The following is an 18,971-nucleotide window of genomic DNA, read 5'->3' on the forward strand; positions in this document are numbered from 1 at the left end:
TCCCATGTTCGTGATGATGAGATCAAGTATGTTTTCTCCTCTTGTGGGGATGGTGACTAGTTGTTCCATGGCATTTGAGTTTATGAATTCCAGGAACTTTTGGGCTAGAGTGTTTGGGCTTGAGTAGTGTTCCCAGTCTATATTAGGGTAGTTGAAGTCACCTAGTATGATGGTGTTCGGAGATACATTTATCCCCTCTAGTGTTTTCAGGAAGGCCATGTGAGGTTCCTGAGTTTGCGAGGGTGGCCTGTAACATGCTACAAATTGCAGAGCAGTCTTGCCTATGGTTAATTGCACCTGGATGGTTTCCGATGCATCGTGCGTTGCCACCAATCTTGAGGTGTGGGTGTCCTTGATGAATATGGATACCCCCCCTCCTTTCTTGGTATTGTCCGGATTTTGGGGCCGGAACGCATGATATGAGGTAAAACCTGATAGTGCTGGGGTGCTCTCAGGAGCCTTGAACCAGGTTTCTTTCACAGCACAGACATCGATGTTCTACATACTGAGAAGGGCCTCGAGTGCGTGCATCTTGAGGTTGAGACTTCTGGCATTGAGCAGCATTACCCTTAGTTTTTTTTCTTTGTTGTGTTCTAGGGTGGTAGGTTTAGAATTTGAGCCTTGCCTAAAAAAGGCACTATGGGGGTGGCAAGAGCCTTTGCCCAAATCCGGAATCCCAGGGGTGACAGGTGCAAGCCGTCCCTTGCGAAGCAGCATGGCTTGTCCATCATGTCATCCCAGGCAGATAGACATTGGATCCCCTTTGAATGACACCAGAGTTTAAGCCAATTGTTAAAGCTGATCATCTTATCTCTGTATTGTGGCATCCTTCTTGGTGAAGGTAGGATACTGCTCAAGGTCAGGGTCATACCTGCTTGGGCTACATAATCAGAGAGCTCCTCTATGTCTCTCTTCATGTAGTCCAAGGAGGTACGTCTCAGGTAGTTTACACCAGCATGGACAATGATTGAGTCGTACTTGTACCTGCTGTTGAGAGACCTGAGTGCATGCGTTATGTGGCGGATTCTAGCGCCCGACAGGCAGCTTACTGTGACCTTCTCCTTACTCAGTCTGGTGAGCGGGACGTCAGTGTGTCTGACTATGGAGTCACCAATGACTAGTGTGTCTGGCATTGTGTTTGGCCTTAAGGGCTGTGACTGCTTGACACTCTGACTGTGTGGTCTATGTGTTGCAGGTGTTGTGTTCTGAGGTGGTAGTTGTTTGGGTGTCTGCTTTGGTGGCCTCTGCTGTTTTGGTAGATTTTTGATCAGAGCCTCCGAGTATGTCTGTGTGTTTATGTGTATGATTTGAGGTTGTGATGGTATTATGTGAGACTGGGTCTATAGTGTGTGTGGTTACCTTCTCCTCCTGTCTGGTCTTGCCAGTCCTATGTTGAGAGAGCTCAGCCTCCAGTTTGGCCGTATAGTTGCATCTCTCGCATGTATTTGTGTTTTGTGGGAGGAGGAGAGGGTTGTCTGTGTACATGAGGCAATTGTAACATTGCCTCAGTATTCCCAGGTTCACCAGCTGAGCAGGAGAGGACATTAGCAACTGATCCCTCGACATGCTAGAAGGAATAGACAGAATAACTTAAAAAAGGTTCTGGAGGATATGGGTGACCGAGAAATGGGGTTTGCTTTTTTGGGGTACTTTCTATAACAAGAGTGCTGTATCGAGGTGATAAGTATTGTAGGAGCAAGTGCTGGGCTATACAGATAGAGAATAGTCTACTTGGGAGTCAAGTAGAGATAATTTATAGTTATAGGATACACTATATAGAACAGTAGTATACTTTGAGGAAGGTAATTTTAAGGGAAAATTTGAAGAGTGGAATTTAGGTAGCCCTAATTGTTTAAACCTGATTAACCGGCGCTGCCCTAGTGTGCAACGGTAGCAGCTCCGCGCTAAATTGCGCTAATGCTCGCTAAAGCGCGCTTTATAGCAGGGGGCTGTAAAAGACAGGAAATTACCCAAAATGGCCAATAAACTACAAGTTACTGCCTTAAACCACTCCTCTAAGGACAAACAGGCAGCTCAGTACTCCCCACTCTCACTGGTGAGTAAAGAAACTTCCCCCTGACCAAACAAGGAAAATGGAGAAACACAGGAACCAAGACAAAGCCCAGGAATCAGCAAAATCTGGTCTCTGGAACACTAGTTAGGAAAGTATGGAAAAACAAAGATATATATATATTTTTTTTCCAAGATTTTTTTACAGAAAGGCAGAAAACACAATAAATGCTATAATTTTCGATTAATTGCTATCAAAAGCTAGTACACTTGAGCGTATTAGCCTGTAATTTAACTTTTAGGCAAAACTTAAATTAGCAAGTGCAGTAAACAGTTTTAGCTTATAAAGACAGAAAAAACAGTGCAAACTTCAATAAAACAAGCAAAAACAGTGGTCGAAAGTATCAAATAGTCGAAAAAGCCAAGAAAAATACTTAAAATCTGGAAAGGTAGTCTTTTCTGGTCTCTGCTGCTACAGGAACACTGCTGGCCACCACGAGGAGCTGTGCTGAGTTCTCAGTGTTCAGTAATGAAGATGAAGGAGCATACCAGGAAGAAGTAAATCTACTGACTGACTGTTGTGCTAGGTACAAACATGATCTCGACGTCACCAAAACTAAGGAGATCATAATAGACTTCAGGAGAACCCATGCAGCTCACTGTCCACTCATGATTAATGGAGAGAGGGTGGAAATGGTAAGTAGCACAAAATTCCTTGGAGTCCACATTGCAGAGGAAATGTCCTGGTCACTAAACAGCAATCACTTAGTCAAGAAAGACCACCAATGCCTGCATTTTGTGTGGAGGTTAAGGAAAGGTGATCTACTGTCCTCCATCCTTATCACCTTCTACAGGAGTGCTGCAGAAAGCATCCTAATGAGCAACTTCATGGTGTGATATGGGGGCTGTTCAGTTGCATATCAAAAAGCCATACAGAGGGCGGTGAAGGTCGCTGAGAGAATGACAGGCTCCAACTTCTCCACTAAACATGGTCTGTGTACAACATGTTGCTACAGCAGGGCCATGAAAACGCCAGTGATCCTGCACACCCTGTCTAGGGTCTGTTTACACGCTTGTAATCTGGCAGACAATACCGCAGCATGCGCTGTAAAAAAAAACAGTTTCTTCCCATAGGCGATTAGATTTTTGAACTCTGGAAGCAGTCACAGGAATGTTAGTCATTGACATGATCTTGTGTTGGTCAAACTATTATGGTGCAATAGAAATTATGAGATGGTCGCTCATAATTACCTGATTACAATGGCAATCAAGTACGATATTTATCTGCTAGCTATTCTAACATATCAGAAAATAAGTATGCAATAAATAAATGCGCAGTAATCAATTACTCAGCTGCCAAAAACTGTAGACATAGTAATTTATAGTAGTATCTAGTAAAATAACAGTGTAACTTAATGTAAAGTATGTTATATGTACTATATGTAATTTGTATGTGTGTAATTGTCCTCTCAATATTGAGCCTGATGCACACAGTTTAGTTTAGGTTACCATTGTGGAGTCTGAATGACAATATTTAGTGAACCTGTGCATTTGTTGTGTGTTCTTTGACCAAGAGGTAAACAGTTAATGACGTGAAGATGTGTTCTGTGTGCACAGAGGGTAGTGGTTGTCAGGTCTGCTACATTTAGAAGTCCTCCCATTACACCATCATTTCGGTTCCCCTGCAGGTCCCTGGACACTTTGTCACTGACTGTTGCTGCCATGAATTACTACTGATGGAACAGCTTATCCATTTTTTCAATTTTGTGTTTTAAGGCTTTGTAAAAAAAAAAAAAAAAGTCAGTTTTTCAGCTTTATTATGGCAAGTTATTTGCAAGGGGATTTTGTCATTTCTGTTTAAATTGCAATCAAAAGTTTTTGTTTAGTGTTTTAACTAGCGTGTTGTTTACTTTATCAGGTTGAATATATTGAATACCTGAGCCGTAAAGTCAGCACTGAGATGGGTCTTCGTGAACAGCTAGACATTATTAAAATCATAGACCCCAGTGCTCAGATCTCGCCTACTGACAGTGAATTTATCATCGAACTAAATTGTCTCACAGATGAAAAGCTGAAACAGGTAAGTTCTGAAAATATAAAATTAGATAAGGTTAACTAATTGTATGCAGAATATAATACAGGTAATTCAGTGTGCATGTTTGCGTCCCTTTTATCTTCCTGTTCCTCTTTTTATCCCTTGCCATCTTCCCTTTCCTCTCTTAAGTTTCTCTTTAACAGACTGTGGTGTTAAGTACTCTCTGTGTATTATATAGGTGATATTGTAAAGGCAGTCCCATAATAAAATTGATTGTTGCAGGCAAAATTAATTCCTACATTCTTTGTATATAAAATGTTTTATTAAAAGTTACATTTTCTTTGAGAAGTTATCCAGACTTGGTCACAGAGGAGGTGAATAATGAAAAATTTCCCATAAATGTTTTTAACAAAGTTGTGCATTCTCTGAGTTTAATTCTAATAAGGATCTCAAGCGCATCCACTGTGTGAGCTGTGGTGTGCAAATTGTTGAGAGACTAGTAAGCGAGTTTTAGTAAATATGTTGCATTTTAGTTACATATCTAACATTTATACCACATGAAAATGCCAGATATGTTGAGGTATGGCAGCAGCAGTCATCCTTGGTGTACCTCTCTGAAATTTCTGTCTGTACTCCTGCTTCTGATTAGTTTTTGTAGTGCTGAGTAACTTGATGTCATGCTTTTAGTTTTTGTAAACCTGTGTGGTAGCTGTCAAAAACTGTCAGTTCTTGTAAATTTATATGTATATGTAAGTTTATTTCCATTAATGTAAAACTGTGTAGTGCATAAGAGGTATTTGTTGTGGTGGTTGGGTCATGACAGCTGGAATAAAACACAATGATGTAAAGGTCCTGAAAAAGTGTGGAGTCATAATTTTCCACACAGCAGTACATAGGTGTATACTAGGCTAATGGCCCTGGGGCCTTTACAAGCCTAGCCCGTAGGATTACCCGGGCATCGTACCATCCAACCTTAGTTCCCAGTGCCTCTGTCAAATAGAGCCACTGAAGTTATCCCCGGGGTGAATTTTTTATTTCCTGTCCACTCAAGATTTCTCTTGCAGAGGGTCAGCGAGGTGCTCTGCTTGACGTGTATGGGAATTCTATTCCACATTTTCTTAATACATTGATTTCCTTGAATGGTCATGGGGGTAGCAAGGTTAAACACAGCTTCTTTTGAGTTGAGCGAGACCTCCCTTTCCTTTTCCTGCACTCATACAGCAGGATCTTCATTTGTAGCTCCTAGTAACTCATGTTTATTACACTCCTGGAGGCTGTACCATGGTGGTGTCACCTTACACAATAGGTGCCTTAATGATCATATTCATCTTCTCTCAGTCTGGCAAAACACTGCCTTGTTCTCTTGTGATTTTCCCACATAGCCATGCTGCTGACTCTGTTACAAATATATAGCCTTGCAACGCTTTGAATAAATTTAATTTCTGCTGTTTGCATTCACTGTCAACTTTCTTGCCCCTACCTAAAGCTAGTAGCTCCAAATGCGAAAGGGAGCACTGAACAAAGCTCTCATTCTACTAGTTAGAATTTGATTGGCCTCTTACTTACCCATCCTATGACATACAACACCCACAGCACTTCCACCATTGCACTCCTCTGCTGGTAAACTTCTCTATCTTCTGTACCCTCACTCCCAAACAAGATGCCACGGTTCTTCAACTCCTCCTGTTTGGGTAGCTACTTTCTGACCTACTGAGAACAGTCTGCTCTCTTCTCAGAGGGAACTGTGACTTCTGATTTAGAAGCCTTCCTTTATGATGTTGAATGGGCAGGATAATCTTGACATGACAGCCGTATCTAGACCTCTTTTTCCATCTAGATGTGATCCTTTCCTGAAGTCTTGCCACCATGGAATGGTTTTATTTGCTGACTATACAAAGGAGAAGATGCTGTGTGGGTTCTGGATTTACTTTGAGTGTTATTTATGTTTCCCAGTGGTGTCCACATTTGAGGCCATCATTTCCCTACCTTTAAGAACAGCGTAACCTAACATGATCCAGTCCATCAGCTTCAACTTCAAAGGTGCTGTATGCCCTAGAGAATGTAGCTCCTGAAAAATTTTCACTGGCTTTTGACGCCTTTCTATTTAATGTAGTTCTCTGCATTTCCACAAATCTGCAGATCCCTTTTGTCATGATCAGGAAAGCATTGGAGAAAAGAGCCCCAAGCATGTTTTTGCATTTAATATTTGCATCTTCAGTTTTGACTTTATTTTTTTACATTATTTAGTAGACAAGGTGATTTTTGACAGATTAAGGTCAGATCTTTATTTTTTTTTTGGGGGGGGGGGATTCTTGACAGCTTGTTTTGTCGATGTTCGTGTTTCACTGTTGCAGTCATTACATTTGGGTAATCTGCTGGCAGGTTGCCCTTAGTCAGCCTGATTAACAAAGTCTTGGGTCCTGCGTCGGTTGCTGTCCCTTCTATGACGTCAGGTCATCAGGGGTATAAAAGATGCAGCCGACGCCATTACGTCAGTCTTTCTTGCCACACGGTGCCTGAAGCAGAAGCAGTTCGCAAGTGCCGGTCGGCCGACTCCTGAAATTTTCATTTTCGAGTTTCAGAACCGAAGTTTTCAACTAAAACCTAAGTACCCCGTTGGGGAAACATTTTCTTGCTCCTTACCGATGTCAGTAAAAGTTAAGAATTATATTACTTGTGGGAAGCAAATACCTCATAAGGATTTTCATTTGTACTGCATTCCTTGCCTAGGCCCTGACCACGACGTTCCTCGCTGTCGGTTTTGTGCTTTATTTAATCAGCGCACTATCCGTCGTCGGTACATTTTTGCTTCTAAATATTTCGGCTGTCGGTTTAATTACCCAGAAATTATGTTGGTTAGCCATATTACTACCGGAATACCGAAAAAATGCAAAGAAAAAGACAGAGACAGGCCGTTGAGGTCCAAAACTGCCAACGACGCTTCTCCTAAGCCATTCGCCAGTTCGCCGGTACTCAGTGAGGCACTTTCACAGCCCCCGATACCCGCTACTTCTGATTCGCAGGCCTCTACTGAGACCCATTCGGAGTCCGGTATGCCGCGAGAAGCTTCACATGTGGAACCCGCGGATGTCTCTACCTTGGATGGGTCCGAAGCCACTGAGCAGGGACCGGCTTCTGAGGGTGTATTCAGGCCTACAGACTTGCATATTAAACTAACTCCAACTCCAGTACTAAGGCCTAAATCTCTATCTGTGTCTAAAAAAATGACGCCCAGGCCACATATTCAGGCCCCTATGCCTAAAAAACAAATAATCAAAATGGCTGAAGATTTAATTACTCTAATCAGGGGTAGTCAACCCCCCCCCCCCCCAAGAGACCTAGGATTGAACTTGACTATGAATCTTCTGAACAGGACTCTGTTTCTTCTGACTCTTCTAATGATCTGGATTTGTCCATACCTACTTATGAGGACTCTGATGCAGAGGATTCCATTCCCTCTACCTCTCCGCCTGAGGATTTCTCTTTTGGGGAAACTTTACATACCCTAAGGGAGCATTTTCACTGGGAAAGTCAGGATTTTTCTGAATCCAAAAAGAGGCTTAGGGATTTCCTTCTTCCTCAGCATAGGCCTTTGGCTGTACCTCCTGTACTAGACATTGTTGATGTGTTTTCTGAATTCAGTATGGCCCCTGATTCCTTGCCTCCAGCCCCTAGTAAAGCAGACAGGTACTACAGGGTTCCGAGTCCCACAAATTCCTTTTCAAGAATCCTGTTGCAGACCCTGAAAGCATTTCTCAGAGGCCCAAGGGCATTAAGGCTTCTACTGCTAAAAATTCTACCCCTTCTGGTAGAGACTCCAGGGCACTGAATAGATGGGGTAAAAAGATTTATACTTCTGCAACCTTAGCAGTCGGGGCTTTAAACTGTCAATTCCATATGCTAAAATATCAACAGCATATCATGGGACTGCTTAAACAGAAAATGTTGTTGATTTCTGACTGTGTGGAGAATAAAGATTTACAGGATTTATTGCATTCAGCTGAACAAGTTGGCAAACATACTTTGCAATGTGGTTTTGATTCTTTAGAGACCTCTTGCAGAGCTGCTGTTACTGGGTCTGTGCTTAGAAGGCATGCTTGGCTTTAGGAGCAAACTCTGCCTGATCATGTCAAAGCAAAACTTTTGGATGCTCCTTTACAGCAGGACCGCCTGTTTGGCAATAAGGCTGAAGAAGTTCTAAAAAAAGATGGAAGATAAAGCTAAATCTATGCAAACTGTGAAAGATTTCTTACAAGTGCAACCTCCAAGATTTAGTAGGCACTGGCTTACTAAGAACTGGTCCATTCCAGTTCCTTCGAGAGCCACTCAAGTCAAACCCAGACATTCCAAAGGCTCCAGGTTTCAGTCACAAGGGACTTTTAGAACAAAGCAATGGGGTGCCTCCACCTCCAAATCTGGAAACATCAAGGCACCTCCCTATGGTAAACAGTCTCAATGACTTCCCTCTCCAATTACCAAGCACTTACTTCATAGCCACCCCTTGGGGGGGGAAATTGGCACTTCATGCAAGAAACTGGCAACTTATAACCCAGGACCAAATGGGTTTTAAATATAGTATCCCAGGGATACATATTTCATTTCCACAAGTTGCCAATCCCAGACGGATGGCCTGATCTACCCCCACATCAGTGGACAGAGGCCTGTCCCTCATGAACATGGGGGCTATTCAGCCAGTATCAGAAGAGGAAAAGGGACAAGGTTTCTATTCAAGACTTTTCCTGGTACCCAGAAAAGACAAATCATGGCATCCAGTACTGGACTTGCGTACTCTAAACACATTTCTGGACATTCCAAAATTCAAGATGCTGACTCTTCAACTTTTATTTTCTATGCTAGGCAAAGATGCCTGGTTGGTAACTCTAGACTTAAAAGAGGCTTATCTGCATATCCCAATCAGGGAATCTTGCAGAAGATACCTCTGCTTCAAAGCAGGCTACTTGCATTACCAGTTCTCTGCACTGCCCTTTGGCTTATCGACTGTGCCCAGGGTCTTCACAAAGTGCCTGACTCCAGTAATTGCATTTTGCAGGCAAAGAAATATTCAAATATATCCCTACCTGGACGATTGTCTAATTCAGGCAGAAAACAAGGACATTCATCTGAAGCATCTGGCGTTTGTAAAAAGGGTTCTAACTTGTCTAGGGTACACCATAAACGAAAATAAATCACAGCTGGGTACCCTCTCAAAAAATTACATTCCTGGGTGAAAGCTTGAATACAACTGCCCAGATGGCTTATCTTGCGCCAGAAAAGCAAATTCATTTGGTAACTTACTTCAAACAGGTGGCCACAAAAACCCTGCTATCTGCAAGACAAATTCTGCAAGCCTTTTGGTTTATGGCCTCCTGCATTCTTCTAATTCCATGTGCAAGACTGCATATGAGGAAACTTCAGTGGTACTTAAAAAGTTTATGGAGTCAACATTGTCACAGCCTGGAAACAATAATTCCTGTCATACCTTGCCTGCAACTGGAGTTCCTATGGTGGGCAAAGGCCTGCCATCAAAACAAGGGACTGCCATTCACACCACCCTCTGCCGCCCACACTCTAACAGCCGCATCAGACTATGCTTGGGGGGGGGCTCATCTGGCAGGGAAGTGCATTCACAGCAAATGGACCCCAAATCAAATGCACCTTCATATCAATCAGAAAGAGATGCTAGCTGTACAGAATGCACTGACAGCCTTCAAGGACTTCCTTCATCCAGGACAATTAATGATAGACAGACAACACCACAGTGATGTGGTACATAAGCAGGGGGATACACACTCCTACCCCCTTTGCAGACTAGCCATGACATTGTGGAACACGACCTTGACCTACCAAATACAACTACAATCAATTCTTGCCAGGAAAGCTGAATACTCTGGCAGATGAACTAAGCAGAAATCTCATAGATCCACACGAATGGAAACTGAAACCACGGATTTTCAACATGTTGACACGCAAATGGGGGAGTCCAGACATAGATCTTTATGCCTCACCCCAGAGCTATCAGTTGGACAAATTCTGCACAAGAACTCATCACAAAAAAGCCTGGAAAGTACCTATCAGTTTATGTCTTTCCCCCTCTGCCTCTGCTCTCCAAGGTTCTACTAAAAGTCAAACAGGACAAACCAAAAATGATTCTGATTGCTCCAGACTGGCCTCACCAGCATTGTTACCCACTCCTGTGCAATGTGTCACAACTTCCACCGTGGCACCTGCCTCAGACACCTTACTGCCTCAGCAGAACAACCAAATTCTGCACACTCCACTCCAAACTTTGAATCTTGCAGAGTGGCTTATCACCTAACTTCACCCTTAGCATCCCTCAGCAAACCTGTGATGGATGTCATTTTGGAGGCGAGAAGGCCTAGTACTAGAAAATCTTTTGCTGACAAATGGAAAAGATTCTGTGCCTGGAACCAAGCACAAGGAATAAGCACAGTACTGTCCAATATTCTTCAGATTCTGCAATATTTAACTGAGATTCTTCACAAGGGCCTGTCCTTTTCTTCCATAAAAATCCACGCCTCAGCCATTTCAGCTCATTACAACACAGAACCTCCCCTCTTCTCTCATCCTCTGCTAAAGCAGCATCTCAGAGGGGCCAAAAACATAAGACCACCCAGGAGAGCTCCAACCCCTGCCTGGGACCTCAATTTTGTATTGGAAAAACTCACTCTCCCTCCTTTCGAGCCAGCCGCTACTGCAGACTTAAAATTTCTCTCCTGGAAAAAAGCTTTCCTTTTAGCAGTCACTTCAGCTAGAAGGATTTCTGAATTACAGGCGGTTTTGGCAGTGGAGCCTTTCATTATTTTTCATACGGACAGGGTGTCTCTCAGGACATCCTTCATGCCTAAGGTGGTATCCAGTGTGGCTCTTAATCAGACCATTCATTTGCCAACTTTCTTTCCCAATCCACAGAACAAGGGGGAGCAGATTCTGCATTCATTGGATGTACACAGACAACTTAGATTTTACTTACAGGACAAAATTTATAAGAAAATCAGAATAACTACTGGTGGCATTTGCTGCAGGGGCAGAGGGAAAGGCTAAAAGGCTATTTTAAAGCAGACTATTTCCAAATGGATAAGCCATTGCATTAATTTCTGCTATATGCACCATGATAAAACTATCCCCCAGGGGATCAGATCTCATTCCACCAGGGCTGGATCTACTTCTACAGCCTTTCTCAGAGGTGTTCCTACCAGAGACATTCTAGAAGCTGCTACCTGGAGGTTCAATTCATACATTCACCAAACATTACCATTTACCTTTCTTCTCTAAATCCAGAGCTGGCTTTGCCACTGCTGTCCTGCAGGGCCTTATAGCTGGTACTAATGCTGTTTAAATCCATCCTCCCAACCATAGCTTTGGGAATCTACCCAAATGTATTGACTGCAACAGTGAAACACGAAGAACATAGTACAGTTGTGTACACTTACTATAAATGTAGATGTTCGAGTGTATTCACTGTTGCAGTCCTGTTTACCCTCCCTCCAGCCCCCTGTTTTCCTCTTACTATACCTCTGCTTTCTTTTACTATGCTTAAAATCCTTTTTGGTGTATTTGCCTTTGTTTGGAGGTATATTTTTTGTGTATATTTTTAATTATATATATATTTTGCTCCCCATTTGGGGGGCACCTGACATCTGGGGCAAGAAAAATTGATGTAATGGCATCGGCTGCATGTTTTATACCCCTGACGACCTGACGTCATGGAAGAAGGGACAGCAGCCGACACAGGACCCAAGACTTTGTTAATCAGGCCAATTGAGGGCAACCTGCCAGCAGATTACCCAGTTGTAATGGCTGCAACAGTGAATACACTCGAACTACATTTATGGTAAGTGTACACAACTGTACTTTACCAACCCCAAACGGTTGGCCAGATCTACACCCAAATCAATGGGCAGAGGCTCAAAAGCAAGTACTCTTTCTCTTAAGATTAAAGGCTATTCAGACTGTACCAGAAGAGGAAAAGGGGCAAGGTTTCTACTTGAGACTTTTTCTGGTACACAGAAAAGACCTTTGGCATCCTTTCCTGGACCTGTCTGTCCTAAACACCTTTTTGGTGATTCCAAAATTCAAGATGCTAGCTCTTCACCAGTTGCTGCCCATGATAGGCAAAGATGCCTGGTTGGCAACACTAGATTTAAAGGAAGCCTACCAGCACATCCCAATCAGGGAATCTTGCAGAAGATACCTACACTTCAAAGCAAGCTATATGCACTATCAGTTCTCTGCACTGCCCTTTGTCTTATCTACTGCACCCAGGGTATTCACAAAGTGCCTAGCTCCAGTCATTGCATTTTGCAGGCAAAGAAATATTCAAATATATCCCTACATGGATGATTGTCTAATTCAGGCAGAAAGCCTGGACATGCTTCTGAATCATCTGGCATTTGTACAAAAGGTGTTAACTTGTCTGGGGTACACCATAAATGAAAAGAAATCACATCTGGTACCCTATCAACAAATTATATTCCTGGGAGCAAGCTTGAACACAACTTCCCAAATGGTTTTCCTCCCTCCAGTGAAACAAATTCATTTGACAACTTGCTTCAGACTAGTGGCCACAAAACCCTGCTATCTACAAGGCAAGTACTGCAAGCCTTTGGGATTCATGGCCTCGTGCATTCTACTAATTCCATATGCAAGACTGCATATGAGGAAACTACAATGGTATCTAAAAAGCCTGTGGTGTCAACATTCTCAGGATTTGGAAGCAATGATTTCTATCATATCTTGCCTATGGTTAGAATTCCTTTGTTGGGCAGAGGCCTGCCACCAAAACAAGGTATTACCAATCACTCTACCCCTGCCTCCCAAACCCTAACAACAGACGCATCAGACTATGCATGGGGGGGCTCACCTGGCAGAGAAGTGCATTCAGGGCAAATGGAACCCAAGTCAGATGCACCTGCATATCAATCAAAAAGAAATGTTAGCTATACAAAATGCTCTGACAGTCTTCAAGGACCACATTCTTCCAGGACAATTAATGGTAAAGACGGGCAACACCACTGTTATGTGGTACATAAACAAGCAGGGGGGGGTACCCATTCTTACCCCCCCTGCAGACTAGCCATGGCTCTGTGGAACACAGTCTTGAGCTACCAAGTACATCTACAGGCTCAATTACTGCCAGGAAAACTAAATACATTGGCAGATGAACTAAGCAGAAATCTCATGGACCCACATGAGTGGAAACTGGAACCAAAGACCTTCAGCATGTTGATCAATAAATGGGGGAGCCCAGATATAGACCTGATGTCCTTCAAGAATGCAACTGCAGTCATAACATATGGGTTGTCCTGCCTCAGGCAACCCTCGGTCGGCCGGATTCCAAAGTCTGGGTCCGACGTCGGCTGATGTCGCATTTCTCTCCGATGTCAGAGCGGCTGGAGTACATAAGCATCAGCCGACGCCATCTTCTTCAGTCTTTCTTGCCGCGCGGTGCCCGAAGCAGAAGCAGTTCGCAAGTGCCGGTTGGTCAGCTCCTGTATTATTCGAATCCGAAGTTATCAAAAAAGCTAAGTACCCCGTTGGGGACCTTTTCTTGCCTCAGCCGATGTCAGAAATTACTGAAAAAGTAAATAATTGTTTGTCTTGTGGTAAACAAATACCTCATAAGGATTTCCACTCTTAGTGCCTTCCTTGCCTTGTCCCAGACCACGATATCTCGGCCTGTGCCGCCTGTGCTCGCTTCAATAAGCTCACTCTCAGGCGCCGGGCGGAGTTCGCTGAAGACTTTTTCGGCGAAAAATTCGATTATACAATGCCGTTGGAACTACTGACATTGCAGACTCCTAAGAAACAAAAAGACCGGGACCGACATCCTCGGCCCGCGTCTTCCACCGACACCATGCCAAAACCAACCACGAGTGCCCCGGTTCCCTCTGAGGTGGTTATTTCACCGCTCCGAACCGAAGACACCGCATTACCGATACCTCAGACCACACCGACGCCAGTTATTGATTTTCCTCTGGATACTGAAACCGAGGAAATGCCCGAGACCATTGCTGTGGATAAGGTCACTCCTGCACGTGGAGCTGCTAGGCCTCCCATGTCCATGTCTATCAAGGCCTACACACGTGCTAAGGCAGCCAGCAAGACCAAGCACCTTACTGCTAAAGCCTTACCTCAGCCTTCTCCTGAAACACAAATCATGACTATGGCCGCAGACTTATTTTCCATGATCAGAGGTTCCCAGGCCCATCCTGAGAGAGAATCCCAGCCTCCTCCTGATAAGAGGCCCAGGGTTGAACCCTCTGACCCACTCCCTTCAGATGAAGATTCTGAGGACTCTGTTCACTCCGATAGCCAGGAAGAGCCCTTCCAGACCTATGAGGACTCAGATGCAGAGGACTCCATCCCCTCGGCCTCCCCTCCTGAGGATATTTCTTTTGGGGAAGTTCTGCATTCCATGAGGGAACATTTTAAGTGGCAAGGCCAGGAATATTCTGATTCCAGAAAGCGCCTTCGAACCTTCCTTAAAAAGCCACAACACAGGCCCTTAGCTATACCTCCTGTGCTTGATGATGTTCTTCGTCTTCCATTGCTGCAGTCCTGACTATTGGGTATAGTCCGCGTCCCAGTCGGCCCGAATACCAGAGTATAAGGCTGACGTCGGTCAGGCGCGTAGACTGACGTCAGTACGTCAGGGTACTAATGCGCATGCCCCACGTCATATCCTCAGTCTTTTTTGCCGCATGGTCCGATGCAGAAGCAGTTTTGCGAGTGCAGGTTGGCGTTCTGAAATACTTCCGAAACCGGAGTTTCAGACCGAAACAGAGTTGGCTAAGTACCCGTTGGGAACATTTTGGTTTTTCTTGCCTCAGTATTTTACGGATGTCAGAAAAGTGAATAACTGTATTTCTTGTGGGAAACAGATACCTCATAGGGATTATCATACCTTGTGTATACCTTGTTTAGGGCCTGAGCACGGCGTTGTTGGTTGCCGCTCTTGTGCTAGGTTTAACAAACGCACTATTAAGAGGAGGTTAGACTGTGCCAGGTTAGTGTTTGGGAAGCGTTGCAATTATAAAATGCCGTCGGATGCTCCGGCCGCTTCCTCAAGAAGCGCAAGGATAAAACAGTGAAGCCTAGGGTTGAGGAACCGGCAGTCCCGGACGTCGGTTCTTTAGAAGGCTCAGTGGAGCGGAGGTTTTGCCAGGAGTTTCCATGGAGTCCCAGGCAGAAACTATACTCTTACAGGATGTGCCTTCTCAGGAGGTAGGCCAGGCTGAGGGGCTTCTCAGGTGACTGTTCTTCCCTCTCTTCCCAAGGTAGTTAGGGCCTCTCCTTCTGTTGCCAAAACTTCTATGAGAGGTAGGCCTACTTCAGCTTCAGTGGGGGCTTCTCCTACCATTTCAGGTTCTGTACCTAAGAAACATATGCTTAAGATGGCAGAAGATTTGATTACTATGATTAGGGGTTCTATGCCCCGCCTGATAAGAGGCCTAGGGTGGAACCGGAGTTTGATTGTTTTGAACAGTGTTCTGAGGCTTCAGAATCTTCTGTGGAAGATTTGCAGGAGTATCCTACCTATTCTGATTCTGATGTGGATGATTCCACTCCTACAGCGTCTCCACCTGAGGATTTCTCATTTTCAGAGACTTTGCATTCCATGAGGGAGCACTTTAAATGGGAAGGCCAGGATTACTCTGACTCTAGGAAAAGGCTTGGCAAGTTCTTGTTTTACCCCAGCATAGGCCTTTAGCTATTCCTCCTGTGTTGAATGTGGTGGAGGATGTTTTGCAGAGGCTTCCCTGAACCCTGACTCTTTGCCTCCTGCTCCTGTTAAGCCTGATAGGTATTATAGGGTGCCCGAAGCTCATAAATATTTGTTTAAGAGTCCTAGGGCGGACCCAGAAACTATTTCTCAGGGGCCTAAGGGTGTAAAAGCTTCTGTGGTTAAAAATCCTGTCCCGCTGATAAAGAGGCGAGGGCTTTGGATAGGTGGGGAAAGAAAGTGTATACTTCTTCCACTTTAGCCATGAGAGCTTTGAATTGTCAGTTTCACATGTTAAAATATCAGAATTACCTTCTTTCACAATTGAAATCTAAGGTGGATGCTTTGGCGGAAGGTATTGAGTGTAAAGAGTTGCTGGATTTGGTTCATGTGTCTGAACAAGTGGGTAAGCATTCTTTGCAATGTGGTTTTGATGCTGTACAGGCCTCCTCGAGGGTGGCTGCTACCAGCTCTGTTCTTCAGAGCATGCCTGGTTGAAGGATCAGAATTTAGCTGAGCATGTTAAGACAAGGATTTTGGATGCTCCTTTACAGTCTGATGTGTTGTTTGGTTCGCCTGTGGAAGCTGTTTTAAAGAAAATGGAGGACAAAGCTAAGTCTATGCAAACTGTTAAAGATTTTTGCAGGTGCAGCCACCGAAGTTTAGTAGAAATTGGCCTGCTAAGGGGTGGACATATCCTGCTTATGATTCTCAGTCTAGGGGTAGGTCTAGGCGTGGTAGGGGCAGGGCTCAAAGTTCTTTTAGGCCTAGAACAGGGAGTTCACCTGCTCAGACTTCTGGTGAGGGCAGGGGTCAGTCCTTTCGTAAACAGACCCAATGACCTGTTTTTCAGCTGCCAGCAGATTCACGTCTGGCAGCTCCTTTGGGGAAGACTGTCTCTTTTCAAAGAAAATTGGGATTTAATTACTCAAGACAAATGGGTGTTGGATATCATTCACCACGGTTACAGATTTTATTTCCATACAATGCCCCTTTCAAAGGCATGCCAGATGTTCCTCCTCTACAAAGAAAAGAGGCTCACAAGCAAGTTTTACAGTTACTTCACATAGGGGCCATTCAGCCAGTCCCTGTGTCAGAGAGGGGCCTAGGATTTTATTCTCGCCTGTTCCTTGTACCAAAGAAGGGGAACACGTGGAGACCAATTTTGGATTTATCTCTCCTCAACACGTTTTTGGACATTCCCAAGTTCAAGATGTTGGCGTTACAACAGCTTTTACCTCTGCTGGGCAAAGATCACTGGATGGTAACTTTAGATCTCAAGGAAGCTTACCTTCATGTGCCTATAAGGCTAAGTTGCAGAAAGTATCTGCGGTTTCGAGCTGGAAATTCTCATTATCAGTTCTCTGCATTGCCCTTTGGCTTATCTACTGCCCAGAGTATTCACAAAGGTTCTGGCTCCAGTCATAGCTTACTTCAGGCTTCAAGGAATTCAAATCTATCCTTACTTGGGCGACTGCCTGATTCTGGCTCAAGAAAAGGAAGACCTACTACCGCATCTGTAATTTGTTGTAGCAGTGCTAAGATGCCTAGGGTATTCTGTGAGCGAAATAAAGTCCAGTCTAGTACCCTCTCAAGACATGTGCTTTCTGGGTGTAAGACTGAATACAGCAGCCCAGATGGCCTTTTTAACCCCGGACAAACAAAAGAGTCTGTCACTTTACTTCCATCAACTATCTCATCAGTCCGTGCTGACTGCAAGGACAGTCCTTCAAGCATTAGGGTTCATGGCATCTTGTATTCTGGTGCTTCCCAATGCCAAACTGCATATGAGGAAGCTACAATGGTATCTCAAAATGTATGGACACAGCACTGCCAGGATTTGGACACTGTCATTCAAATAATACCTTGCATTCAAAAGGAATTTTTGTGGTGGGCTCAGGAATGTCACCTAAACAAGGGACTCTCTGTGACCCGGCCAGAGGCAAGTCAGATTCTAACGACAGATGCCTCGGACATTGCTTGGGAGCTCATCTAAATGGAAAGTGGATACAAGACAAGTGGCCTGCCAGACTACAGCATCTACATATCAACATGAAGGAGATGTTAGCAGTCCAGTTTGCATTAATGGCTTTCAAGGAGTTACTTCTTCCAGGGCAGGTGTTGATTCTAACAGACAACACAACTGTCATGTGGTACATCAACAAGCAAGGGGAACACATTCTTATCCTCTATGCAGGCAAGCAATGATTTTATGGGAGACTGCGCTAAGCTTGCAACTAACTCTTCAGGCAAGGTTTCTGCCAGGAGCACAGAACTCCTTAGCAGATGTGTTAAGCAGACAAATCATGGATCCCCACAGTGGAAACTGGATCGTCCTGTATTTCAGAAACTGCCACTGTCATGGGGAACTCCAGGCATAGATCTGTTCGCTTCTCCACTAAACCCCCAGCTGCCAAAGTATTGCACAAAGGGGTTTCATCACACAGCTTGGAAAGTGGATGCTCTGTCTTTCAGTTGGAAAAACCTTCATGTGTATGCCTTTCCACCTCTACCGCTTCTTCCAAAGGTACTATTAAAGGTCAGACAAGACAGGCCAAGGATGATTTTGATAGCTCCAGATTGGCCTCGGCAACACTGGTACCCACTACTACGGAGTCTGGTAAAGAAGCCTCCATGGCCTTTACCTCTGATTCCTCATCTGTTATCTCAGAAGGACGGTCATCTGCTCAATGTCAAGCTTCACTCTCTTCATCTAACAGCCTGGCATATTCTGTGTTGAAACACAGCAGGTCTCAACTTCCTCAACAAGTTTTAAATGTGATTATGGAAGCTAGAAGGCCTAGTACAAGGAGAGTGTCATGAAAAATGGAAGAGATTTTTATTTTGGAGTACAGCAAAGAATTTGGAGATTTCAGAGCCTAATTTGAGTGTGGCTCTTCAATATCTTACTGAATTATTGGACAAAGGATTGTCCTTCTCTTCCATAAAGATTCATGCTGCAGCAATTTCAGCTCACTATGATTGTGACCCACCTTTGTTTTCGCATCCTTTGTTCAAGCAGTTTCTTAGAGGGCAAAGAATATAAGACCCCACGTGAGCTCCTACTCCTGCTTGGGATCTCAATTTTGTGTTGGAAAAACTTACTCTACAACCTTTTGAGCCTGCAGCTACTGCTGAATTGAAATATTTGTCATGGAAGACTGCTTTTCTGTTGGCTATTAC

The 18,971-nt window shown here is 44.1% G+C and overlaps 1 protein-coding gene across 5 annotated transcripts in view; it reads left to right on the plus strand.

Annotated features, from left to right (window-relative positions):
- FAM199X (family with sequence similarity 199, X-linked) overlaps positions 1-18,971 on the plus strand; it is a 605,277-nt gene that overhangs the window by 282,849 nt on the left and 303,457 nt on the right. For all 5 annotated transcript variants that reach the window (XM_044057577.1, XM_044057576.1, XM_044057575.1 and 2 more), the window contains one exon: positions 3,929-4,090. In XM_044057577.1, coding sequence (XP_043913512.1) covers positions 3,929-4,090 — 162 coding nt within the window. The remainder of the gene's footprint in view (positions 1-3,928; positions 4,091-18,971) is intronic.

Source organism: Protopterus annectens, chromosome 15.part0, assembly GCF_019279795.1.
Source record: "Protopterus annectens isolate FY-2018-M chromosome 15.part0, PAN1.0, whole genome shotgun sequence".
NCBI classification, from domain to species: Eukaryota; Metazoa; Chordata; order Ceratodontiformes; family Protopteridae; genus Protopterus; species Protopterus annectens.